At 39.0% G+C, this 12,400-nt stretch overlaps 1 protein-coding gene across 2 annotated transcripts in view; it reads right to left on the reverse strand.

Annotated features, from left to right (window-relative positions):
- Positions 1-12,400, reverse strand: part of USP8 (ubiquitin specific peptidase 8) — a 30,400-nt gene that overhangs the window by 17,727 nt on the left and 273 nt on the right. For both annotated transcript variants that reach the window (XM_063142882.1, XM_063142881.1), the window contains exons 2-9: positions 9,405-9,576; positions 8,523-8,667; positions 7,318-7,403; positions 4,815-4,965; positions 2,720-2,771; positions 2,173-2,317; positions 1,431-1,593; positions 359-503 (exon numbers count right to left, since the gene is read on the reverse strand). In XM_063142882.1, the coding sequence (XP_062998952.1) occupies positions 359-503; positions 1,431-1,593; positions 2,173-2,317; positions 2,720-2,771; positions 4,815-4,965; positions 7,318-7,403; positions 8,523-8,667; positions 9,405-9,508 (991 nt within the window). In that variant the 5' untranslated portion in view covers positions 9,509-9,576. The remainder of the gene's footprint in view (positions 1-358; positions 504-1,430; positions 1,594-2,172; positions 2,318-2,719; positions 2,772-4,814; positions 4,966-7,317; positions 7,404-8,522; positions 8,668-9,404; positions 9,577-12,400) is intronic.

The following is a 12,400-nucleotide window of genomic DNA, read 5'->3' on the forward strand; positions in this document are numbered from 1 at the left end:
TTAGCATTCCTGTTTTAAATCTGCATTTTAAATCTTGGTATTACTGCTCGGTTTTATTCTGGTTGTACTTTCACATTGCATTTTTATATTGTGTTTTTACATTATGCTTTAGGTTTTAGATTTTAAATTGTACTTATGGTTTTGAAGATGATTTTTGTGAACCTCCCAGAGAGCTTCAGCTATTGGGCAGTATAGAAATGCAATAAATAAATTCTTTGCAGCACCATCCTACGGATGCTTACTTGGAAGCAAGTCCCACTGATTTCAATGGAAGTTAATCCCAAGGAAGCTGTGTATAGGTCTGCAGCATTAGGAAAGCTTTTTCCCCAAACATTAGAAGGAGATCTTTAATACATACAAGAGACAGAAACAGCTTCATTCTTGCTGTGCTGGGGTGGAGTTACTTTGGCATTTGTTGTATATTGGGGATAACAAAGAAGCCAATTCTCATAACCTCCATCTAAGACCAAGGGTTCATTCTGTAGTACAGCTTTACTTTCCCACTGGAAGTGAAAGACAAAAATATTTTACAAGAACCAACAGAACTTCCCAATCCCAGCTCATAATTTTCGATCAAGACATAAAGTATTGCGTTTAAAATATGTGTTTAACAGAGCTTAAATAAAAATGGTGGACAGCACAAAACAATGCATTTATTTGGCAATCTGTTTATTGTGGAGCAGTTTATTCTGAATAATTAGAAATGTTGGCTCAGCATCTCAAAAAATCTTGAATTCGAAATTATGTGTGGAGAAAGTAGTTCAGGATGCTTTATGCCTGCTTGTTTTTACTCATCTACATTTATTTTTTTCTGTATGGGAAGGGCTAAAAACCTGACCTTCTGAAATCATACTACTATAATCAACTTAGAGATTGGTTTAAGCTTCTGAGGATGCTACACTGTCACAGAGTCCTCATTCAATGGCCCAGTGAGATTCAAGACGATCTCACATGAATAGAAAAAACATGGTTTACCTTGGTTATTTAAGGAAATCTAGATCCTGCCCTTCCGCTATATTCACAGCTCTCACAGTGGCTTACAGTAATGTAAAACTACAAAATAAATAATAAAGTTGAACTAAGTCCAACTTGTCAGAAAGCTAAGCAGAGAGGCAGGAAATTACCTTAACAATGACTAGACATCACATCTTTATCAAGCTATGGTTAATGCAAACCCACTTCAAACTAAGGATTCAAACCTAATTTGCGGTCAATCCTTAGACATGGTTTAGATATTCAGGGATAGCACTTACCCATAATTAAGACAAACAAACCATGGGTAAATGCTATGCCTGCATTTACAGAGATTTAACTGACTTCTCACTGCTGGCAGGGCTATCAAAACACTACCCTCTGAACTACAAGATTACAACTATTTCACTTCTCATTTATCAAGGTAATTGGACAAGCATAAACCTTAACTTGCTCACCTTGAAAAGTGCATCTTTGAGGCTCCGCAGAGTTGTTCCTAATTGCAAGTCTTTTGCTGAGCTAAACCAGTCAAGTAGAACAACATAGGTGACTTGCCCCCTCTCTTTCCATGGCTGTTTAGAAGCATCTGGGAGTTTAGCTTCAATCCAGCTAACAGTTACTCTGAAATTTGAAGCAGTCACATAATGAAAGGAAAAATGAAAGTGTTTTCAACTCAGAGAGTGCAGTTTGCCACTCAGCGGGAGTAGCTGGAGTAGTAATCAATTGCGCTTCAGTCTGGAATCTAGACTGCAATATAATGGAAAGCAGACCCAAGTGTCTAGGCCTCAATTGCATAATTACAGCAAGAAAGGACTGTTCCTGCAGTCAACGCTGAAAGCAACGTTTAGCTGTCAACAGGTTTGACATTCTTCTTTGTTTACTCCTAAGTGCTAATGTTCCAAGACAAAACCTCACAACTATTCATATAGGTAACTTCTCCAGGAGTTTGCTTAGCCCTTTAAAAAAACCATTTATACTACCAGTGACAATCACCATACTGCATGACCAAAAGTTCCACAGGTCAATCAAGCACTCTTAAAAAATGTTAAAGACTACTGTCTCTAAAGTGTACTTTAAACCTTTTATTGTGGCTGGACAAACAGGTTCCACATTCACATTTTCCCATTCTACTCCTAATAAATGGTAAACACTTCATCAGTACGCAGTGTAAGAATTCTACCAGGAAAGTTTGCTCCATACCCAGGACTGATAGCTTCTTCTGGAACGCAGACAGAGTTTACAATGCAAGACTCCTGGTAATCCTTCGAGCACCGGGCATCCATTATCATCAACTTGATGCTTTTGTCCATCATCATTGTAAACAATTTCTCTGCTGTGATTGTTCCTTAAGAGACAGAAATTACTTTACAAAAGGTAATAAATTTGAACCCAAATTTTCAGAAAAGGACTTTTGAAAGGGACTAGCTCAAGATGTTTACAATGGATTCTCAGCTGCCTCACTGAAATAAGTATAAGTATATGAAGAAGTATAATGCAACATTATTTTGGTGCAGTCACTGATGAAAATAAGTAGTGTTAACCTGAGGTTGAGTTCTGCCTTTAGGGATAAGAAAGACTTTTTACCCCAGGTTCAATTGGCCAGCGACACATGCATGTCTGGAGGGGGCTGCCTTCTTCTATAGTGAAAATGAATTCACTTCTCTGGGTTATTTGGAGTCCCTGCTGTCTGCTTAGAGTCTGTATTGCAAGGATGGGAAGTGCCGGCTAACGGAGAGACATCACTTACCAGTTTCAGATGAATCCTTTCTTTCTGTTGAATTCTTCTTCTCACCATTGATCTATATTATTTTAGCATTTGAAAAAAGATTTTTAGCACTTAGAAAAAGGCATTAGAAGCAACTGTATTTATATTCTTAATTCACACACATATGAACACCTTTCCTAAATGTTGACATTCCCACAGACTGCCTATCAACTGGGCCTCTCTGAAACAACTGCTGTTCTCAACAAGAACTTAAGTGGCTGCTGAGATGTGGGCATGTGGAGCCAAAAGAAATCAATCTACTGATGAAGACACCAGGCAGGACTTTGAGGAAAATACAGGAGTGGACCTAGAACAGGATCTCCTGTCAAATTAAACAATGATATCACAATAATGTTTGCAGAGGGCTGCACTGGCTTCTACCTTTTTTCACAGCAGCTCTGACTATGCTTTGCACACTGGCAAACAAGCTCTTCTTAAATAGAAATTGAGAGGAAACTTCAAAAGAAAGAATCGACTTCATAGATTTAGGCCAGGAGTGAGGAGTCTATGGCCCTCCTGAGGTTTTTGAATTCCCACTCCTATCAGCCCCACCTAGCATGGCTCATGATCAGGGATGATGGGAACTGTAGTTCACCAACAATAGGAGGGCCACAGGTTCAACTGTGAGGGAGGGAGGAAGCAGCAGCCAGGCACCTCTCCACCGTGCCTGGGTCCAGCTCCAGCTGAGAGCCCCCTCCCTCCTGCTACCAACTGTCTCTGCAGAGGCCAACAGTGACGGAGGAAGCAGCAGCCAGGCACCTCTCCACCGTGCCTGGGTCCAGCTCCAGCTGAGAGCCCCCTCCCTCCTGCTACCAACTGTCACTGCAGAGGCCACCAGTGAGGGAGGAAGCAGCAGCCAGGCACCTCTCCACCGTGCCTGGGTCCAGCTCCAGCTGAGAGCCCCCTCCCTCCTGCTACCAACTGTCACTGCAGAGGCCAACAGTGACGGAGGAAGCAGCAGCCAGGCACCTCTCCATTGTGCCTGGGTCCAGCTCCAGCTGAGAGCCCCCTCCCTCCTGCTACCAACTGTCTCTGCAGAGGCCACCAGTGAGGGAGGAAGCAGCAGCCAGGCACCTCTCCACCGTGCCTGGGTCCAGCTCCAGCTCAGAGCCCCCTCCCTCCTGCTGTCAACTGTAACTGCTGAACTTTGCAACTAAGATTGTAGTGCCTGAATTTGCTTTCCTTTCCCCCCTCCTCCTCCTCCCTCCCAATCCCCTTTCCTTTTGTGTCATGTCTTTTAGATTATAAGCCTGTGGGCAGGGACTGTCAAGAAATACTTTTGTAAGCCGCCGTGAGAGCCTTTTTTGGCTGAATGGCGGCATAAAAATCCTTAAATAAATAAATAAAACTGTGATTTAAATAAAGCAAACCTAACACAGCACAAGGAAACTTAGTGCCATATTTGAAGTCTGATAGACTTCACCTCTCTATGTCGTTTGGCTGCTTTGTTTAGTTGCCTTGTGCCAATTGGTCTCTAGACATGTGTAAGTGCTGCTTCCAAACCCCATGATCTGAATTAAGTGGTAAATCACTGGGACTGCCTTAATAAGGGCAGGATTTGAAGATCATGCGGTCTTTCCTAACCTCTTGATTTTATAGCAATATAACACAGAATATATACATCCAAAGAAATTCAACACTACGAACTACTGCACCTTCATAGGCTCAAGGAGGGCCAATAATATACATGTTTGTACTGTGAACACACAGAGCCACAACATCTGATTTCTCTGCTTTGAAATTGCAAGTGAGATTGGTGGCAACCTTTTGGGGAATTAAAAGTAGGATTTAAAACAGACAGCCTGAAGAATTATTCAATGCCATAGGCCATCTGGCTATGTCTAGCCTTAACAGGGTAACACATATAGTGCATTTAGATAGAAAAAGTTTAAACGAAAAATTGATATTTAAGTGTAAATAACTGCTCAATTTTGTTCTCACAAAGTCAAATGGTCTATTTTTAGGTGCCAATAGATGTAAACCAATTCTGTTTTTTTCAATACAGTAGCTCTCTATAAAGATTTTTTTATTGTATAAAACAGATATATTTAAAGGATAAAACTGTTATCCTACTCACCACTTGGTTTTTTGCTTTGGGATCTGATGAAACTTCTGAAGATGTTTTGGACAAAACCTTTGCATCATCTTTTGATTCCTGCTTTTTCAACTGCTGTTCTTCTAGCCTTTCTTTTTCTTCCAGTTTCTTCCGCACTTCTGCTTCTTCATATCTAGTTAAGGTAGACGTTTCAATTTTAGAAGTGGATTTACATTTATATTGTAAGAGATTAGCAGCATTGAAGTTTTGTAACTGTAGTTTTTTTTAAGTGTATATAAATGAACACAGACATAAGATGGATTTTATTTATGAGGCAAGTGGCTCTAAAACAATTTGACAAAAGGTTTAACAACTTTAATCATCATCATCATCATTTGTAAGAGGACTAAGAAGCATCAATATCCAAAATAAAAATTAAGTCACGGTCAGTCAAATACAAATTTAAGAATGGGCCATATAAGGATGTATAAAACTCTTCCTATGTTTGGGTGCAACTGAAGTGAGCAAAAAACAACAACAACTTTGATGAACTATCCTTAAACCTTTGCCATCCATTAACAGTTTGATTTCCTGAACAACAGACGCAAAGGACATTCTGGGATGAATAAGTGACAGCCCTCCCTAAGGTTGGTGTCAAGAGTCTAAATTATGGGGAGAACCTAAAAGCAAAGCTGCTAATTCCATCTTTGTATCAGTAACATATAATCTACATGTTAAGATATTTTGCTACCAAAACACCTCTGAAAAGAGAAATCCACCAACATTGATCCAAGACATTAATATCTACAGTGATGAGGAAGGAGTAAATGAGTACTGAAACCTCAAGATAGTTTGTATTTGGGAAAAGAAAAGGAGATTCTGAAGTTCAAGTGGGATCTGCAACAAAATCTTGCAATATGCAGAGCTTCTGCTTGGGATCCAGTCACGCCCTTTTCCAGAACACTCCATTCCATTAAACCTCCCCAGTTTTCCATTTTACCCCATGCCCCCAATAGTAACTCAGCATTTTGTGCCCACTGAGCATGCTAAGTCCTTACTGGTCCATTCCTCCCCCTGGACTTTTCCCCAAAGGTTTTGTTCATCTGTCAACACTGCTCCTCCTTCCCTCTTATATGTGGATGGTGCCGCTTTAGCTACATAACAATCCACACTCAGATAATGAGTTCAATATTAGTACATAGGAAGTTTTCTCAGAAACAACAAAATATACTTCCTAGTATCATTACTCACAGATTTCAGCCATACGATTCAATACTGCAGTTACTAAAGTTGTTACTAAATACTGCAGTTACTAAAGTTACCTCTGAAACTACAAGAGGTAGCATGTGTAACATGGACTACATACCTCCTGCACAGATGCTCAGTTTCCCATGCTTACTGCAATTGATGCAGCCTAGAAAGGCCCACCAAGAATTAGCACTGCATGAATATAGGCTTTTCTTATTTTTACAGACTGCCTTGTTTCTATTGATCACTCTGGGAATCTTTCCAAATGCTTTAAACAAACAAAAAAGTAATTCTCCCTAGCCAAGTTACTGCTTTTGATCTCTGGAAATCAGGGAGCTTCAGCTACTGGGCAGCATAGAAATGTAATAAACAAATAAACAACAAAATAATAAAAAAGACATTATCAACACCATTTAGACATCCATTTTTAAAATGTTGTTAAAATGCATAATAATTCTGATTTGACAAGAAATATAAATTATAATAAAGTGTTCTTAAAACAAGACACTTTTTTTCGTATACAGACTCTTCTTATGTTTAATTTTGCAGTAATACACTGAAGCAACTAGTATTCAGAAGTGACCAAATCTTTGTTAGATAGGGATGTTAGATAATTAGAATAACTTGAAGGACCATCAACTAATTATTTGTACTCTTGCTAGTCAAAACAGGAATAACTGGACAATGAACTGGTTCAGAGAGATCATCAGGGCCTCTTACATCCTTATATTCTGCTTTCCTGGAAGGACATTCTACAGGAATGAGATTGAAGCCTAACAGTTCTACTAGATAATACAGAGCAACTGCTAAGCTAAAATTGACAAAAACTTAAGATCTATCACTTTAAACAACTTACACATGAATCCAAAATCACAGAATGCAATCTGTTTTGTTGGAATAGTTTACCTATTGTGAGTAGGTAACTTGGTGCTCTCCAGATGTTTTGGACTATAACTCCCATAATCCCGACCATTGGCCATGCTGATTGGAGTTTATGGGAATTCAAGTCCCAAACATTGGGAGACCACCAGGTTGCCTACCTCTGCTAAGCATAAACGTAACTGTTCTTTACACATGAGTATGGAAACACAAGAAGCATACTGACTCCTGAAAGAAAATTTCAATAACTGGGATTTGAGTAATGGGGATTCTATGTTTTTTAATGAAGAAAATTAGGGAAGCGATTCCATCTGCTTCTGCAATGGATTAATGAATGTAGTTTTCAAGCAGTCTTCCTTCCTCTTACATATATTTTAATTACCCACTGCACGTTAATTAAATCCATGCGTTAGTATACCTGAGTTTAAGACTTTCTGAAAGTCTTTCGGCTTCTTCAATGGCCTTTTTGATGTTTGTAGGTCCAAGTATTGAATGAAAGTAATCCTGAAATTACAAGAAGCATCAAACCATTTCATACTTTGGTATCACTGCCTATCACAGAAAACATTCATTAGTCATTACGAGTTTGGCACAATGTCATAGATGAATCATTGATTGTTGCAATCTCAATTTGAAGTGAGTGCTCTCATGAACTCCTATTTCCGAAGTTACAAGGAACAAATAGCTGCCTGATTTCTGATATTAGAGCCTTTGTCTGAATTTGTTCTCAAAACTTTTCTGCAGTGAAAGAGCAGAGACAATACAATACTGCCAGGGCTGCTCAGTGCAGGTTTTGCCCCAATGGTGTCTGAGGGAAGTGGTTTATTTTCTGCCATAGAAGAGAATTGGGCGCCTTCACTTCTGTGGCAGAAAATTACAGGCTGGGTTTGGCAGGTCAGATTATGCTGTAATGAACATCCTGTTATTGTTGGCTTTTATTGTTTTGATTGCTGTTTTATTTTATGTTTTTATTGCGTTTAATATTTTAACTGTTTTTATGTATTTTATTGCTGTAAGCCGCCTTGGAAAGGCTTCTGCCCTGAAAGGCAGCCAAGAAATGTTTTAAATAAAAATAATACACACACAGAAGAAAGCAAACATCTCTTGGCTTCTCACTTCCCTGGTTTAGAGGTAACTCTAAAACGAAGTGGGGAACTCACAATTCTTGCCTGGGGCGAAAATCTCACTTCTTTACCTTAGCCATAGTAATAGCTTAGAGATGGAGCTTCTCCTGCTGTTGAGAACAGCTGGCAGAGTCTTTCAAGAAACCCCTGCCTTTGCCCATCTCTTGATCATGGTGCAATGAGACCAAGAAACACCAGTACATGAAAAAACAACCAACCAACCACGCAGCAACATAACATTGTGGGGAGTAATAAAACTGGGTAATAAGCTGAACTATTAGCATATACATAGCTTATTTGCCCAAATGCATGTGACAAATAAAAGAAGGGATCACCACTGAAGGACATTTTTAGTAGTGGAGATTTTCTTCAAACAAATCTTAATAGTATTATTCACTCACTTATTACTTCATTTAGTTCTCTCAATTGCACCGCAAATCTTCAGGCACAATACTTAAAATCTAAACGTACATAAAGACATTGGTATCCAGATACATACTTGTTGCTGTTTGAAATCGGGCCTCTTTTTAATAAGATTATACACAGTCACATACTTCATGTAAAGTACATATGCCTTCTCTTCATCTCTGTCCAACCGGCACTCCTCCGCTGCTTTGAATATCTTAAGGGCACTCTGTACGTAACTTGAAATTGAAGCAAAGAATGAAACATCACAAAGGTTTATTTACTCTTCACAAATACAGATAGCATAAAAACAGAACTTCTGCTTCAAAGAAAAATGCCTTCAAGCATGAATATTTTTACCAGTTTCATTTTGTTAGCTACTTTTGTCAAATTATTTCCTGATAGTGTTGCAAAAAGAGCTCAGCAGTTCGTTGAATACTACCTTCAAACAAACACCCTTAAACATTATCAGTGCAACCCTATGCGTGTCTAATCAGAAGTCTCATTTATTTTCTCAATGAGTTTTTCAACAGCAGCTTTCTGTATAGATACTGCTTTATATTTTCAGCTGAAATATGAATGCTAAAAATCCAACCTGGAAATTGTATAGGTGATGAATTATTTTCCAACATGCACTGAACATAGCTCAATCATGTTTCAACTGGGAGGTAGCTACATTTTTCACGGGAAGTGATGCCCATGTTCAAGTTAGAATGACAAATTCACAGCAAGACTATACAAAGGGTTAAGAAAAAGTATTTGCTGAGAAGTGCATTATAATCAACAGAACACTGATTGCTGCTGGAACTTATTAACCAGAGACCTTAATGACATAGAACCTTTTAAAAATGTGAACATTGTTTTAGCTCTGTGTGCTCAGCAAAGCATCAATTAGAATATTTCTCTCCCACCACCACCATGGAATTAATTCTGGGAAACAAGATGGTAGCTATGTCAATTAAGCAAATATCCATACCTCTTAGTACTGGTTTTCTCAGCTTTTATTTCTGTCTTTTTATTAAGATCTTTCAATGAAGTGCTGAGGTATAGGTCTTTAGGTACAGATGCCACAGCAGGCATGTTTATAGATATGTCTTCACAAAAGGATGTTATAGGTCTTTAAATTACTGAGCAACACTGGTTGTTTTCTGAAAAATAAAGATTTGAGATAGATCTTAATAAATGTGAAGACAATTCTGAAGAACGTTTGCTTACACAAAGGCTAAAAACATTGGTATAGAAACACAACATTGGAAATTGCACAAAAGACAAACTTAATATTGAAGATGGGAATTCTGTCCTATTTCATTTTGAAAAATGTATCAGACTATGTTTCTAGGCATGAACTTTATACGTGTTGCAATAACCACTTTTCAGAAAATGGAAGACATGGATTGGCAGAAAATGATTTCCATAGTGATAAGCTGTTTTCTACAATAGTCAGCGTTCCATAATATTCCATTCACTAATACACATGTATTCCATTGTCACAAGAGTGTAATTGATTGCTTTGCAGTCCTCTGAACATAGTCAACTGGCTGTATGCACTCAATGATACATGCAGGGCTTTACTGTTAGCAGGTATTGGTAGCTCTAATACCTTTTTTAACGCTTTTCTCTCTGTGTGTTCAGATTACACCTAATGTAATACTGTGTTTAATGTCAGCAAAGACTAATTACAAGGTGCTGCTTAGGTTTTGAAGAATAAAAAGTACATAACATGAACTTTGAAGATATATTTAGAAAAGGCTTAAAGTTTCCAAAATACAAAGGCTTTTTTAAAACAATCCATAGTGTGGGAGAAAATAGGCTAAATTCTCTGTAAAATTGACCTTTGTAAACAAGGCTCTGATTGCACAATATGATTTCTAGTCTCTTTTTATTTTACAGGAAACCTCCACTAAATAACCTGGTTCACACATGTTAACCCATGGTTTGTTGCCCTACAACTGAATAAATTGACTGGGTTTGGATGACATGCCACAGCTCTTAGGTTGTGTTGTCTGAACCCAGCCACAATAACAAGCCATGGTTTGTTAGTATGGCTGGGTTCACGCAGCATAACAATCCATGATTCACCAACCCATGGTTCAATGACAACCTGTATTCAACCTATACTCTGGCTTGTCATGTTGTGTGAACCCAGCTAATGTCTCCTTAAATTGGCATGCAGAACAAATAATTTAATGAATATTCTAAATCCAGTGTCTGTGAACTCCACACCAGCCTAAGATAGATCCTATGAATTCTCTATAGATAACCAGAGTAATACATCTTGATTTATCCTGTATGCAAGTAGATAAGAGTTCTACATTCGGTACCTTATAGTCTGACTACATTATTTTATGAAGGAGAATTACTAGGACCTTTTGTATGTATTTCTTTAAAGCATTTACAAGCAGTTCTTCAATCAGAAAGGCTCCCAAAGCGTCTTACAAATCAATGAGAACAGCACAGTCCTTGCCTTCAGGCTTACAATCTAAGTAAGACATGACTCAAAAGAAAAAAATGGATGGAAAGGGAACAGGAAAACAAGAATACCCACACACCAATTATATATACCTTATAATGAATGTCTGTAATGCAGACGTAATGCTGTAATGCACCTGACATTCTTGGTCTTCTCATCACAACCAGCTGGAGCTGAAATTGCTCACATGTATTAAAATAGTATGTGGTAGCCTAATGTTCTTATCATTTCCTTCTTGTGTTTATTTTATTTATTTAGTACAGTTCTAATCCACCCAATAACTAATGTTCTCTGGTCGGATTACATCCAGTGTTCACACATGTATTATGATTTAAGACAAATTATGTAGGGAGAAGAAAACAGGGATACAATTAGTATATTCCCCAAATATACTGTGGCTTCCTGGATCATATGATTGAGAGAGGGGTTGTTGGCAAATCTAATACCGCTATTATAGCCACACATACAAACAGCAGTTAAGACAGCAATTTGCTGTGGCAAAATTTAGATGTAACCAATCCATAACCCGCCTTTCTGCTGGCTAGTTTATCCTCTAGTACTATTCATACCGTTACCAATAGATATAATTTAAAGTCCAGCATATTCCACAGTTTCACCAACAGTGGGTCGCCTGGGTGTAAACACAGCATCATGTATTCCTGCTCTTCGCATGTTAGGAAGAGACAAGAAGCATCTTATGGTACAATTATTCAACAATGTTCACTTATGCTCATCCTAAACTCACCAACAACGTGTAAGTGAAAGCTGGGGAGGCAAGACTGCCATAAATCACCATACATAAATTCAAACAGCTGCTACCTCCACATCTGAATTTCCATTACTCTCCTGTGCACAGATTGTCACAAATTAAGCTTCTAGATGTACACACATCCTTACAAGTGCAGGGGATGGGAAGCAGCAGCTAGTTCCTCAACTCAGGAACGTGACACGTGACTATCTCTACATGTAGGATTCCTACACGGAAGTTAGCCCGGTTTGTGGTTTTTTATCACGTCTGAAGTGCCTCCAAAGAGGTCCATTGCAAACAACTTCCAAGGATCTTATCACACTTTAACTTCCTTTTTAGGTGAACATCTCTTTCTTTTCTTTTAAACACACACTTTTTTAAAAGGGTGGATGTGACAAACGAGCATTTGAAAACACATCTATCGGGCCAGAATTGGCTTCGGCTCCCTATCGAACGCCCCCTTGGCGTTTAAAACTGCGTTTGGCGTGTAACGTGTGAAAACAGCCTTCGGTGACTCACCAAGGTCACATTTGAACGCTGTTGGGCATGAGGGGAAAGAAGCCCCGGAGTTTCGCTTTCCATCTCCCCTTCTTTGCCCCATATCGATCCCCCTTCACCCCTTCCGTTCTCCCTGCTTCGTTTCAGGGCTGCCCCCCGTTCCTACCTCACAGCCCTGGTCTCCGACACGCGCACACACGCCGCTCCTGACAGGCCCGCCGAGGCCCCTCCGCGCCCCAAACTTCCCAGCAGCTGG

The sequence above is a fragment of the Elgaria multicarinata genome, chromosome 16, assembly GCF_023053635.1.
Source record: "Elgaria multicarinata webbii isolate HBS135686 ecotype San Diego chromosome 16, rElgMul1.1.pri, whole genome shotgun sequence".
NCBI classification, from domain to species: Eukaryota; Metazoa; Chordata; class Lepidosauria; order Squamata; family Anguidae; genus Elgaria; species Elgaria multicarinata.